The sequence below is a fragment of the Manis pentadactyla genome, chromosome 11, assembly GCF_030020395.1.
Source record: "Manis pentadactyla isolate mManPen7 chromosome 11, mManPen7.hap1, whole genome shotgun sequence".
Lineage (NCBI taxonomy): Eukaryota > Metazoa > Chordata > Mammalia > Pholidota > Manidae > Manis > Manis pentadactyla.
The window spans coordinates 90,166,698-90,181,578 of NC_080029.1; the positions used below are offsets into that span (position 1 = coordinate 90,166,698).

The window sequence follows — 14,881 nt, forward strand, 5'->3', positions numbered from 1 at the left end:
TCCATCTCTTCTTGGCCCCGGAAGCTCTATTCACCTTTTAAAACCTGGATCACAGGCCAAACTTTCTAGCAAACTATAAACTTTACCTTCTCAAAATCAATGCCTCCTTCCTTTGGGATCCTACAAATCTCCACTTAAGTACCACAGCTAGATTAAAATTCCAGCCACTAACTGGAATTTCTTTCTTCCCTCCACCAGCTCTATTATCCAGTTTCATCCGTCCGTCGTTGCTTCTTTAACTCCACTACCTCCAGGGACATGGAAAGCGCCTGCCACCGGGACTTTGACTTGAAGTCTCAGAGCTACCTGAGAAGCCCAGTCCACTTTACGTAGTTCAGGAACAATTCAAGAACTGCCTTTGGGTTCCAGGCTATTTCCCAGAGCGCTGAGGGCCTAAAGCCTGGGCGAGTGCCGGCGAGGCATACTGGGAGATGTAGTCTCCACCGGGCCCCACTACCTCTTGGCGGGTGTAGTCCTCGATCTGGTAAAAGAGAAGAAGGCGGCAACTCCCAAGCTTTGAATTAGTTCTTAGGAGGAAAAGGAAGAGGGCGATCCAGAATATAACGTGAGGTGAATTTCCGTGGGCCCATCTCTCCTGGTCTTGAGCAGAGGCCGGAACGGGCGGGTCCGAGGAGGGCGGGGAGTCGTTACGTTAACGCGGGAGTGACCCTGCCCGAGAGTTTGGCGGGATTTCCGAAAGCCGCCCGGCGGAACGCGCGGCGCCCTGAGGCCGAGGCCTGAGGAGAACCGAGACGCGTCCCGGGGCGTGTAGTTGGGCGCTCGAACTTGCCTGAGCTTGTTTGCAGAAGGCTGGAGAACGGAGTAGATCAGTGGGGTGCAAGCGAGGGAGTCTGCAGTCCGTCCGGGGTGGGTTCGCGTCGGTGCAGAGGACTGAAGTCGGAAAGCGCTGGCCGCCCTCCCGCTACCCCGAGCGAGTAGCGCTGCAGGCCGAGGTGAGTGTCGAAGGCGCATACCCGGCCCCTTTCCCACCTCGGCTTCGTCCCCGCGTAGCGGAGCCGGGCCGGTGCTCCCGCAGCCGGCTACTGCGGCCGCGCTGCGCCAGCCGAGAAACCCGGAGATGGCGGACCGAGGTGGGGCAGGCCTGGGCCCAAACGACTCTCGGAGCTCTTTGTGGAGAAAACACGCGGACCCCAGTCTTTCGAGCAGGAAGGAACCTTAGAGGCCTTCATTTCCAACACCCATTTTATGGGCGTTTCAAGGAAGCCGACATCCAGAGAGAGGCTGAGTCAGAACCAGGGTTTCCGGATTTCTGGTCAGACCTCTTTCCGTTACACTATGCTTTGCTTACGAAGTACCAACCTCTAGTTGCCAAAAATATATTTTCATTGTCTAACGCGGAAAACCGTTCACATGAAACCTAGGGAATAATGTGTAGTGAGTTTTTTTGTTTCTTCTAAAGTTAGTGTTAGTACAGATGGAAAAATGCATAAATCAAAAGTGTATACAAAACAATATAAATAGGCTTACAAACAGAGAACAGAGGGTGGTTGCTGTAGGAGTAGGGGATGGAGAAATGGGTGAAATAGGTGAAGGGGTAAGGAAAATCAATGAGAATGTTTGATGTCTTGATATGGGTGATAGTTACACGTCAAAATTCATCGAATGGTAAACTAAGATATATGCATTTTATTATATGTACCTCAAAAAAATTATTTTCAGTAGAAAAAAGTGTATACAGCTCTGAATTATAAGAAAAGGAATACACCTCTGTAATCACCACTTGGGCCCAGAAATAGAGTGCTGTCAGTACCTAGAAGCCTTTTTACTGCCGCCACTTCTAATACTCTACCCTCTTCTCCCCAGATGTAACCACTATATTGACCTCTAACACCATTGACTAGTATTGCCTGATTTTGAATTTTAAATATGTAATGCTAATAAAATTTGTATTTTTGTGTCTGGCTTTGCTCAACATTCTGTAGATTCAGACATCTTTTCATATAGCAGTAATTCTTTCTTGTTGATATATTGTATTCCTTGCTCATTCTACCTGTGATGGACATTTGCGTTGTTTCTAGTTTTTGGCTTTTGTGAGCAAGGCTGCTGAGAACCTACATTTTGGTGCACATTTGAATGCTTTTCAGTTGTTGACTTTCCACATTTAATGCCAGTTTTCTAGTTATACCAGTTTACACTCAAACCAGCAGTGTATGAGTGTTTCATTGTTCCACATGCTTGCCAACAGTTGATGTTGTCAGTCTTTTTAATTCTAGCTATTCTGGTGGATATATTGTAATATCTAGTGATTTTAATTTAAGATTTCCTGATTATTAATGAGGTTCAGCATTTGTTCACATGTTTATTGACCCTTTGGATATCTTGTGAAATACTTCTCCAAATCTCTTACCTATTTTTCTGTTGGATTGTCTGTCTTTCTTGCTGATTTGAAGGAGTTCTTAACATATGCTCGTTATCAAACCTTGGTTGTATATGTGGCAAATATTTTCTCCCCTCATTATAGTCTGACTTCTCATTCTCCTAGTGGTGTCTTTGAATGGATGGAAGTTTTAGGTTTAAATGTACATAGTCCAGTTTCCCAGTCTTTTCCTTTTTGGTTATTGCTTTATGTATCCAGTTCAAGAAATCTTTCTCTATCCCAAAATTGTGAAGACATTCACCTATACTGTAAAAGTTTTAGCTATTCTATTTAGAGCTGTGATCTAAATTGGAAGTTGATTCTTTGTTCTGTAAACCCCTGCCCCACATGCACGTTCCCACAAACCCTGAGTATTCTCTAAGGCTCTGCAGTCAACCCAAGCTCTATTTATTGAAAAGACCATCCTTTCCTTATTACTCTGCAGTACCATCTTTCTCGTAAATTGTGGAGGGAGATGTTTACATTTAAATTGCATTCAAGTGATGCCAATATTTGGAAGTATTGCAGTCTCACATTATGCTAAGTCTGCCATCTTGAGAGATCTGCACCTGAACCGATCAAGAGCAAATGGTCATCTTCTGTCAAGTCTTAAAAAATGGACATTCCATATCTGTTACTATTTTTTTGTTAAATTTATCTTGATTGTTGAGATTGTTTTGGTGTGGTTCAAGTCTGTTTATTCTTGTGAACATTAGGCTTATTTGCTTTTACTAATTAATACTTCTTGAATAAAAATTTTTTTGTTCTCAGTTTTTCTTTTCAACCTGAGCAATCTTCGCTCTATCTTAATAACCTACTTTAGGTATAGGCCTTAAGCTCGTATGGAAGATTCAGGCTGAGCAGGGTCCTTGCATCTTATTTATTCATTTGTGCATTCATTGAGTTCTGGAATTGATTTAAATGGTGATCTTTATATTTTATATGCTCCTTTTAGAAGCAAAGTGTATGACTACAAGCTATAATCCTTGCCTGAGATGGGAAGTAGTTCTGATTTCAGTTCACTGTTCCTCTGTCAGGGGAGGCTTGCAGGCAGTCATTTGTACTTTCATTTCAGCCCTGCTGACCACCCACAAACCACAGTTGCTGGAAGGGAACAATGGAACTGAGTATTTAAACTTTTATCAAACTTTTTTTAAGTGGAGTCCTGGAAAGTCTGCATTCTTCCAAACACCTAACATTTACAATGTGTCATGGGATACATATAAATAAATAAGACTTGTCCCCAACCAATAAATATGAAGCAGGGGAACAAGGGAACATAGTTGGTGTAGTTAAGTCATGCATCTTTAAGAAGCAGAGTAGTCTGGCTCTTCCTAAAATTATTCTGATGCAACTAGCTATGTAGAAGGGAAAGCTGGTAAAAGATTTGTGTTTTTTCCAGCCCTGGGTAGGTCAGTGACGAGACCAAAAACCTGGCAAGTAATTCTTCAGAGATTTGTTGTAAAAATAAGTATTCTTCCTGATGGCCATCTGTATTTTTCAGTATTGAGCACTGAGTAATGGCTATGCAAATGCAACTTGAAGCAAATGCAGATACTTCAGTGGAAGAAGAGAGCCTTGGCCCTCAACCTATTTCACGATTAGAGGTATGTGCTTAGTTTCTAATTTTGGAATTATAATGCTAGACTAGATTCTGATATCTATTGGGAGAAATCACAATTTTTATATTAAATCATTGGTTTTAATACCTAGGGTCAGGACTCAAGAGTTTTCAGGAAAGTTGTCAAGCATCTGCGGAAAGGCTTAAGGTAGTTGCTAAACAGGTCTGGCCAGATCTCTTTTGGCAAGTTTTCCTCCTACTTTATCATTTTTCTTTTCTCAGAGCTGGATTGTCAGAAACGAAGAAGCCCTAAGATTCCATGGTGGAGTCTCTGCTGTTTGTACTAAGTATGAATTACAGTGGCCTAGGCCATCTGTGCAGGAGGAGAGAGGGGGCAGTGTCTCTCCATTGACCCAGATCTGTGTTGAAGTTATTAGCAAGACAGCTGTCATGGTTTAGGAAGAAGCACTTGTGTTTGTTAAGATATAAGAACTAAGCTCTAATTCAGGACTCTGCCCAAGAACATCAGTCTCCACAGCTGAGGCCTTGCGCTATTTCTCCCCTTTGTACAGAGGGTCCAGTGTGAGTACAGCTGGTATGAGCTGAAAGAAGTAGGAGAGAAAGCAGAAAAGGCCTTCATTCATTCTTCTGTCTCTCCTCTTTATACATATTCTTCCCATCCCTAGCTAATACTTTAAGACTCCAGAAGTTACTTAAACAGGTTTGTAATAATTAGAGTTCAGAGTCATAACTTTTGTTAGGAGCATCCTTATACCCACACATACAAATTACTTACTGCTTAAATGTTAATAGTGGACATAGTTTCTATGAGCCGATACTATTTTTTCCTCTTCCAAAACTTCCCCGACCCCCACATACATAAACATTCCCAACTAACTCATACTGTCCCAGAAGTCATGGTTTCGGTGGCTGATGAAACCAAAGCTGAAGCTGACTTTGTCTAAAGGGAGGAAAAGGTGCCTTTGGGTGGTTTATTTTGAGAAGACACCAGGTAGGTCCTCATTTTCAATGTCAGTTTGTAGGTTTCTAGTCTGTGCTACACAAAGGGTATTGAGATACTACAACAGTGCTCCCTTCAGCTCTGGGGCAGTGTAGCTGTTTACCTCAGCATAGTGTGAAATTATTTTTTATGTGCACTCAATGTGGAAAACACTGGGAAACACTGATTTAAAGTGGACTTTTAAGGCCTAGAGTCTCAAACTTCATTTACAGTCCCAGTCATAAAAGGTTGAGAGTTATAGGTGGTAACTCCAGGGGTGGGGGAGGAATATGTTCCCAGCCCAGGGCAAATTACCTTTGAAATCGAAATCAAAGGGAGAAATAAAGTGGGAGAAACCCGTTTATTGCTTACAAGTAGTCATCCAGTTCTGCTTGCCTGTGTGAGACCCCCAGCTGCAAAAAGGGACCCCACCCAACCTCTCTGGTCCAGATATGCCCTGCTTCCCCTTGTAATCACCTATTGATACAGAGATGGCCTACTGCTCTCCACCCCTTGGAAACACCTATTGATATGGATATGTACTAAGGCCAGGTGAGAGTTTCTGGAAATAATGCAATTTTACCCACACAGTTTTATTCTCAGTGCTTGGGAAAAACTGGTATAATCCCAATTCATAACAGTACCTACTGGTTTTAATAATGAAAAGGTTGATAATTTACTAAAATTCCATATATAGGACACACTTTTCAAAGTTTTTTCATATAATATCACATTTCTTCAAAACAGCTCTGAAGTAGGTAGGGCAAATATCTCCATTAGACAAATGAGAGAACTGAAGCTTCAATTTGTCCGTGGTATTCTTCCCATGCAGCAATGTGGCATAAATGCCAATGATGTGAAGAAATTAGAAGAAGCTGGCTTCCATACTGTGGAGGCTGTTGCCTATGCACCAAAGAAGGAGCTAATAAATATTAAGGGGATTAGTGAAGCCAAAGCTGATAAAATTCTGGTAAGTACTACTTATGTGACCTAAGGAAGAATTAGTGGGAATAGTACAAAAGGGCATACAGTGAAAGGTAGTGGTCTTCCTCCTCCTATCCCTTGTTATGTCATCCCGTTCCCCTTACCAGAAGTGACTGTATTACCAGTTAATATGCCTTCTTGAATAAATTGGGATTTTTCTCTGGGAAACTGTAGTATAATGGGGTATGACATAAATACTGCCAAATTTACTACCAGTTTGCCCTGTACCAGCAGTGAGTGGTTTGTACTTTATATTTCTAGATATTATGACCTCATACCTTTGAAATGTATTCATTAGTGTGCAACCACTAAAAATAGTTTTGAAGAATATTCATTGACATAGGAAATTTCTCTTGATATAAGAAAGCACATTAATAAAACATTTACATGCTTGATTTTTGTTTTTAGGTGTGTATATATGTATAGCACATACACTGAGGATAAATACAGTAAAATATTAATGTTATTTCTGAATGGTAAAAATGTAAGCAATTTAAATTTTTTGCCTCAACTTTCTGAAGTTTCTACATTTTCTATAATAAATATGCTTTGCTTTTGAATAGAAAAGCTGTTTTATTGCTTGAATGTTAAAGTCTATTACTTAGGCTCTCAGTGTGTATATGTTAGTCAACTAATCACAGGCAGGATTCTTTAATAACAAGAGACTGATTTCAGATCATGACATAAGAGTGATTTTTATTTTTCTGGCTTAACCAAAATGAGAGTAACTTAATAATCTCTGATATTATATAGCATGTAATTTTGAAATGCCATCCCTTTCATGTATATTTTCATTTGGCCTTCATAATGATACTGAGAAACATAAGTAAGTCTAGTGTTATTTTATTTTACAAATGAGTAAACTTACTCACAGTGGTCCAGTGATTCATAGTCATGCAGATGATGGCAGAACTAAGATTAGAATCCAGTTGTTTTCATCCAATTATATTATGATCCTTTTCATATCCCTCCATTGTCTTCAAACAGTGATTTTGCTTCATGTATTTCTTTAGCATGCAATTCCCCATGAATCCATTTTATTTTATGCACTTATCCTTTGACATTTATATAGTTATATATACAGTTTCAGCTTTACCCTTGAAGTTTTATATAGTGTAAAACAAATATTTGTACAATTATATTTTCATGTTTTATGTTGATAACTTTTACTTTAACAGAAATTTTCTCTGAAAAGTCATCTTCAAAAGCTAAAGAATCTTCCAAAAGAATGAATCCTTTATTATCATGTAGCTTCAGGGCATGTAGTTCTGCCATGTAACTTAGTCAGATGGATGATATCTGAAATTTATATGTACTAATTCAATATCTCATACATTAATGTATACACAACCCAGTAAATTCTGTCTTACTGGATATTATACTAAGAGTTTTGAGTTTTAAGAACTGGCAAGGATATTACTCCATTTACTTAGTACCATTCTATAATAGTAATTTAGTCAGGTCTCAAATATCATAAGTAATCCTTAATTTAAGCTCTTAGTAGAATGATGTTGCCACCCATGGAAATAAGAAGTTACCCTTTATTGGATTACTCAAGTAAATGTTTGTTGAAGTGGTGACTTAATTGGAAATAAGAGTCCCTAACACCTCATTGAAAAGGTGTTTGTGATATTGACTAAGCCAGTAGGTGTCCCCAAAATCTATTTGTTGTTTCTTTCTAGGCATTTGTTTTTATGACTGAGCAAATCCTGACAAGATCTGAGCTTATATATTGTCAGACCTTAGTTCTAGAAATTAAATCAGTATTTTGCTTCTGTGAAAAAAATAGAGAACAAGTGAAATAAGATGTGCAAATGATACAGATACGTTTTTTTAATCTTTCTGTCCTCTTTGATTTCAGACAGTTTATATTGTGAGTTTCTGGCACTTAAAAATTGATTGTGCTATTGGCTTTTAAAGATTAAAGGAGATTTGCTCAATCACTGTATCTATTCCCTCCCATTCTCCCAAAGTCTTTGTAATTGAGACTTTGAGCAAGAATATCCATTGTCACAGTGGAGAAAAGAAACTAAAGAAAGAAAACCCATTTTCAGAATGTAAATCAAAATTGTTGAGAAAAATACTGTGAATGAAATTCATCCAGAAGGTACCAGCCTCTTCTGTGGCCTTCCCACATTTTTAAAGTTTAATGTAATTTTAACTGGCTTTTGCTGAGCTATGGTCTCTTGGTGCACTATGATAGCACTGACAGATTCAGCGTGGATATTTTGAGTAACTTTCCTTTTACTTGGCATTTTATGTCTTATTTCCAAGGGTTTGATATTTCTTGGTTATTGAAAACTCCTACAGATTTAAGACTACCTAGCACAGATTAAAGTAAGCTTATTGTGCAAGTGTAGAATTGAAGTAAATTTCTCCCAGATTAAGCAGTTCCATGGTTTTTACTTGAAATTTCACTTTGGTTATAATATTCTGTTCCTCTAAGAGCTCATAGACTAGAAAATATAGTGGTTACATTGACTAAGCAGGGAAAACATCTCCTTTTGAGTATTTTTTTTTCTCTCAATTGTTTTGTTACTGAAATTTTTGAACCTGTTGCAAAGCTGAAAGAATTTTAGCATGCATACTCATACACACCACCTAGATTCTAACATCGGATTTTTTAATTCTTTTCAAAGAAAGTTGCAGTTGTCAGTATATTTCCCCTTAAATATTTTAGCATATATTAACTAGAGTTCAATATGGTTTATTGTTTCTTCCCTCCTCTCTTTGGTTTTTTTGTTTTCTAATTTTCATTAATCTTCATTCATCCTCGAAATTAGTTAGAAGTTACAGAAAGAGAGATCACAGAAAAGGAAGAAATTCTTAAAGAAATAATACAAGAATATTTCCCAGAACAAAAGGGAAGCAGAACTCTTATATAGTAAGACCCCACGGAGTGTCAGAGACCTATACCGAGACACATCAGTGTAGAATTTCAATATATCATCATGAAAAGAAGATTCTGAAAGATTTCAGAGGGGAAAAAAGTAAGTTCTTTGAAAGGAATAAGAATCAGAAAGATAGCATTCTTCTTATCAGAAATCTGGATGATTTCTGATAAAAGCTCGTAGAGCATTGCCTTCAAGGTTCTGAGGAAAAGTAATTTTAAACTTAGAATTCTGTTTATAGCAATATTTATTAATCAGGTATTAGCACAGAATACAAGATTTTCAGAAATATAAGAACTCAGAACATATTTCCTTCATCCACTTTTTCTTAGCAAGTTACTTGAGGTTATACTGTACCGGAGTGAGGATGGAAAACATAGGCTCTAGGTTAAAGTGGCTCCAACTCAGTGAAGGGAGGGGAGGCCCAGGACAGTAGCTAACTGGGAGAGCAGATAGCCCAGTTCGGAGAAGGAAAGTAGAGCTTCAGAGAAAGAGATTCAGTAGAACACACAGTAAGGTTGAGAGGTTGGAAAATTTGAAAAATGATAAAGTCAAAGTACTAGGGGAAGACATGACTGAGATAATAAAAGCAAAGTAAAATGGAACATGATTTTGAACTTGACAGTAGACACTTGAGAGATACAGGGTTAACATTGGAATCTTAATTGAAAGAATTGTATTTCTAGCACACCATTTGGTTCAGCAATGAATTATATTTACAAAACTACATAAACATAATGAATTTTCAAGTGAAATATTAGAGAAGTTAAGAGAGTAGTACATACCCACTACTCAACTGTTCATTGATTCTGGTGTGTGTGAAAAAGTTTCTAAGTTAAAAGTTTAATCTCTTGCTATAGATCTATTCGGATTTTCCTCTTTGATTGTAGTCAGACTCACATAATTAATTTTACTGAATCAACTACTAATTCAGTGCCTTGACTTGGATTCTTTTCTACTTGAGTGAATTATGATAATTTGTATCTTTCTTGGAATTTGCCTTTCCTCTATGTTACATTTGTTGGCATAGTTTTATTTTTGTAGGGTTGGTAGTAACATCCTCTCTTTCATTTCTGATTTTGGTAATTTGGAGTCTTCATTTTTTCATGGTTGACCTAGTTTATGAATTTTGTTCATCATTCCAGAGAACCAACTTGTAGGTTTCATTGTTTCTCTTGATTGTATTTCTATTCTCTATTTTATTAGTTTCTGCTCTAATTTGATTTCCTTCCTCCTGCTTGCCCTTTTTCTAGTACCTTGAGGTGGGAGGTTAGGTTATTGAGTTAAGATCTTTCTAATATAGGTGTTTACAGCAATAAATTTGTTTAGCCATTGTTTTTGCTGCATCTGATTAGTTTTGGTATGTTGTACTTTCATTTTCATTAATCTCAAAGGTATTTCTAACTTCCCATGTGATTGTTTCTTTGACTTACTGGTTATTTAGGAGTATGGTGTTGAATTTCCACATATCTGTGAGTGCATTTATTTTTAAATTTTGGAATCAACCAATAGACTGATGATCAAAGACTTATCAGTGACTATGAAATAGAATACGAATGTTCTCAGACTTGACAATTTAAAAGAAAAGGTAAAGTTGACAGAGATGGGGAAGTAGAAATGGCAGGAGAAGAGATTGAAGGATAGATGTCCTCATTTAGCAAAGTAAAAAGTTAAGAGATACAGTCTGGTTGATGGAACAAGGAAACAAAGGTTTTAATTTGTTGTTTGACTTTGTTCTGTAATATCACATTTGTTGTAAGTCAGGTGAAGTACACATGGTTCTGTAATAGTTTCTTTTTTTAACTACATGAATGTATTACTTGAATTAGGAATTAAAAAATTAATCTTCATGGAGCCTCTGAATTAATTTATCCTTTAGTCTGTTCTCTAAATTAGTTTATCCTTTGCCAGAGAGAGAGAAAATAATCCTAAACCTAGTTAATGTTTTGTTAGTATTTTAAGGACTTTAAAAAAAAATAATTCTGGAAATTTTATTAGATGTTGTCTCTTCCCACATTATGCCTGGTTCTTACCAAACATATTTTATTGATTTGATGAATCTTATTTTTCCCAGACTGAGGCAGCTAAATTAGTTCCGATGGGATTCACCACTGCAACTGAGTTCCACCAAAGGCGATCAGAGATCATACAGATTACTACTGGCTCCAAAGAGCTTGACAAACTACTTCAAGGTGTAGTAATCCCTTATCCTATATTGTGAACTGCAGTCAGCAAAGCATCCAGGTCATAGAACAAAACTAAAGTGTTAGGGTAGGATTTATTTGTTAGATATGATTAAGAGATAGGAGAACTATCCACATTGAAGAAGTTAAAACTGCTGCAGGGTGGGACCTGACTTATAAAATACTAAAATTATCTGCCAGTTAGATAATTTAATCTTCATTTAGTATTGCATTCTGGGAGTAAGCTCCCTCTTCCTAAAGGAATAATTATAATTTTAACCTATTCTTAACACAAGTTTGAAATCTGATGACTAGTTAAAACACTCCTTCTTTAAATACTGCATTGTACTATTAATACATTGTAGTTCACACTGATCTTCAGGACTTTATGGAAAGCTGTAAAGTTTTAGAAGAAATATTAAAACCATTGCTATCTTAAATCATTGCAAAGTTAGCTTTTGTTCTTTTTGCTTCCCCAAATATTTATTGTTCAAGGTTTTCTTTAGGTATAAAATAGTATGGATTCAGGAGTTATACTCAAATTTGAGTATCCCTTTCCTGTATCCCTTCCCAGCATTTACTGGCTATTTGAAATAGTGCAAATTACATAATATCTCTGCCTGTTTTCTTACCTTCATAACAAGTATTAAAAAACTGCCTACCTTATAGGTTATTGGAATTAAATGGTACATATAAAGACATAGCACAATGCCAGGTACAAATTAAGTATGAATCTTGGACAAATTAAGTAAATATTAGATGATGCTATTTATAATTTATTTTTTAAATGACTGCTTATTGACTTGTGATGTATAGTTCTGTATCTTGATTGTAATGATAGTCACATGAAGCTACACATGCGATAAAGTTGCATAGAACTACATACATACAAATAACAATGATTGCATGTGTATCTGGAGAAATCTGAGCAAACTCCAGATTGTATCAATGTCAGTTTTCTGTTATTAATACTATACTACAGTTTTATAAAATGTTAACATTTGGGGAGGCTGGGTGAAGAATTCATGGGACCTCCCTGTACATTTCTTTGCAATTTTCTACAGATCTAGAATTATTTCAACATAAAAAGTATTTTAAAAAATTACTGGTTGAAAATTTTATTTCCAAATTACATAAACATCTTTCTGATAAACTCTAAGGACATTTCTATCATTATTGTCTAAACAGTACTTTGTATGTGCTAGATGGTGTTGCTTACTGCTTTTATAGGAGGAATTGAGACTGGATCCATCACAGAGATGTTTGGAGAATTCCGAACTGGGAAGACCCAGATCTGTCATACATTGGCTGTAACATGCCAGGTAAGCTTTTGAGGCTCTAACTAAATCAGAAGAAGGAATTGGTTCCCACTATTGCAAGCATCTGTTGAGATAGACATAAATGGCACTTCCTCTGTCCTCAAGAATCCTGTAGTGAGTTAGAAAATAGACTCCTATTGCAAAATTCTTCCACATCATAGAAGCTTCCAGAGTATTGATTTCATACCATTCACTTTCTTACCATCTGGTAAGCCATCCACTGCTCTCTTCACTAGTCTAAATTTTATTTTTATTTAATAAAATATGTTTAATAAAATTTTGTTTAATATTATCATTCAAGTCACTTCTTTAAAATATCCTCAGAATTTATATCACCCACCTGAAGAGATGCCAGTTTTAGATGAACTCTATCTGTCTTCTCAGTGCCTATTCCCAAATAGCTAGCGGATCACACTAGAGAAAAATCATACCATAATGCTGATTGGCTTCACTTTAAATTCAAGATGACAAACTTTAGATTAACATTGAAAACTGCCTAGCAAATCTAGTGAATTTCTCCATTTAGGTGTACTTTTTCCCACTCAGTAGATAGCTGTCTCATACTTTGTTCTTTCTCCTCAAACCATCATGCTCCTCTTCAGTCCTCACTCTCAGCCACTGACCTAACCTGTTCTTCACATCAAATCTCTAAATCCACCAACATTTATACACACCTTTTCTTACCTTCAGTTAACAGTGGAGAAAGTATCTCTTTTCCTTTCAAAGGCCCATCCTACCAGTGATATTTGGCTCTCATCTGCCACGTTCTCAAGGGCTCTGTTTCTGTTTTCTGCTTTACCTCTGTATTAATACTATCCTCATTAGTATACAGACATGCCTAGTATCACCTCCATTAGGAAAAAAACCTTCCCTGAACTCCTTCAGTTTCTTCTTCCTTTGCTTATGCTACAATTCATGCACAAATTTGGAAAAAGACACATTGAGTTAAATAATTGCCTGAAATCATATCACATTTGACTAGTACATACAGGGATCAAACCAGACTTCAGAGCCCATGCTCTTAAAAACCTTAAGAGTAGAACCTATAAACTGGTTTGTTCTCTGCTATATTATATTATTACCTAAGTTAGTGATTGACACTCAGAAGGTATTTATGTGGAGGAAATAAGAGAATTGATGTCCTAAGACGTACCTGATATATTATAAAATAAATGACATAGAGGAAGTAACAATTGTTTAAGGAAGACAGAGGGATTACTTCACCCTAGAGTAATCACATTAATACTTCATGGCGAAAAGAGATTGGACCAGACTCCTGAAAAATGCTAAATTTGAGCAGGTAAAAAATTAAAACACATCTAACTGTGGAATGGTATGAATAGAAGTACAGGGGGCAGGGAGGCATAATGTACTGAGAAAATAATGAATGAACCCATTTACTTAGCTCAGAGGTTTTATTTGGAAAAGTTGAAGATAAACCTTTAAAGGACCCAGAAAGTCCATATTTTAGAAGGTCTTGAATGCAGTGTAAGAAGTTTAGACTTGATTTTGTGAAGAGGGGGGAATATTCAGTGTCTTTCAACTGAAGAGTAATGAGCAAAATTTTTAGAAATATTCTGGTAGCAACTTGTTGAATGAATTGAAAGGAGAGGTGAAAAGATATTTGAAGTGTGATTATTACAAGCATTAGCTGATCAGGATGAAACTCAAGTAGTGACATTGAAGGGATATAGGCAGAAGATATAAATGGCAGCGCTTAATGACTAACAATAAAAATATCCTTCAGCCCAACAGTGTACTAACTTTGTAAACTCTAAAAAGGATTTTGGAGAGATATGTTTTATGGCAAAATGAGTTGAAGTTTAGAGATGATGGGTTAGAGGTGAAAAGACAACCAAGTGAACATTTCTAGCAGTATTTAGAGATACGGAACTAAGTCCTATATAGAGAAGTAACATTGGAATCTCTGACAGTGAATCTATGAGAGAGAGAAGGAGCTAAAAAGTGAACAAACCTCTCATTGTTTTGCAACTCTACATAGTGTTGTGAGGAGCTTTTTTTCCTATTTGGGTGGGGTCCTAACATTCCGTGGCTTAATGAGAATACTGCCTTGAGTGGCTGGCTCACGAAGTACCCTGGGAGCATGCTGATTCCCATGGGTCACTCTTCTGTTATAATCCTTTGAAGCTTTTAGGTATTCAGAAGAAAATGGTATTATTTTAATCTAGATAAATTATACTCACTTCTTTCATAGACATAATTTATTGATGGAGTTCAAGAACAACTGAAATCTGCCTCTTTATATCAGTATGATAGAGAAAGTTTCCTAATACCTTTCCATCATAGTATGAGTTCTTATCCTCTCATTAAAAAAACAGTAGTTTCTGGAACTCATTTATAAATTTAGGCATCAAATATAAATTGTTATTTTGTGTTTTCCCTCATAAAACAAGGTATGAACTATCCTTCATAACTGTGTATTTAAATAGCACTTTATCAGAAAATATTTAGTACATCAATGTAAAGTTGTGCTTCAGTTAAAGATGGCATGTGCCATAAAAAGTAGAAATTTTGTTAGGACCCTGTGGCTTGCATGGGGTCACAT

The 14,881-nt window shown here is 36.8% G+C and overlaps 1 protein-coding gene across 2 annotated transcripts in view; it reads left to right on the top strand.

Moving 5' to 3' along the window:
• Positions 1–475: 475 nt before the first annotated feature.
• The window catches only part of RAD51 (RAD51 recombinase), a 36,093-nt gene continuing 21,687 nt past the window's right edge, over positions 476–14,881 (top strand). The window contains exons 1-5 of one of the 2 annotated variants that reach the window (XM_036923841.2): positions 476–570; positions 3,882–3,984; positions 5,771–5,908; positions 10,888–11,005; positions 12,227–12,318. In XM_036923841.2, the coding sequence (XP_036779736.1) occupies positions 3,898–3,984; positions 5,771–5,908; positions 10,888–11,005; positions 12,227–12,318 (435 nt within the window). In that variant the 5' untranslated portion in view covers positions 476–570; positions 3,882–3,897. Of the gene's footprint in view, positions 571–689; positions 954–3,881; positions 3,985–5,770; positions 5,909–10,887; positions 11,006–12,226; positions 12,319–14,881 lie in introns of those variants that run through there. The other variant, XM_036923839.2, reaches the window with a different exon arrangement.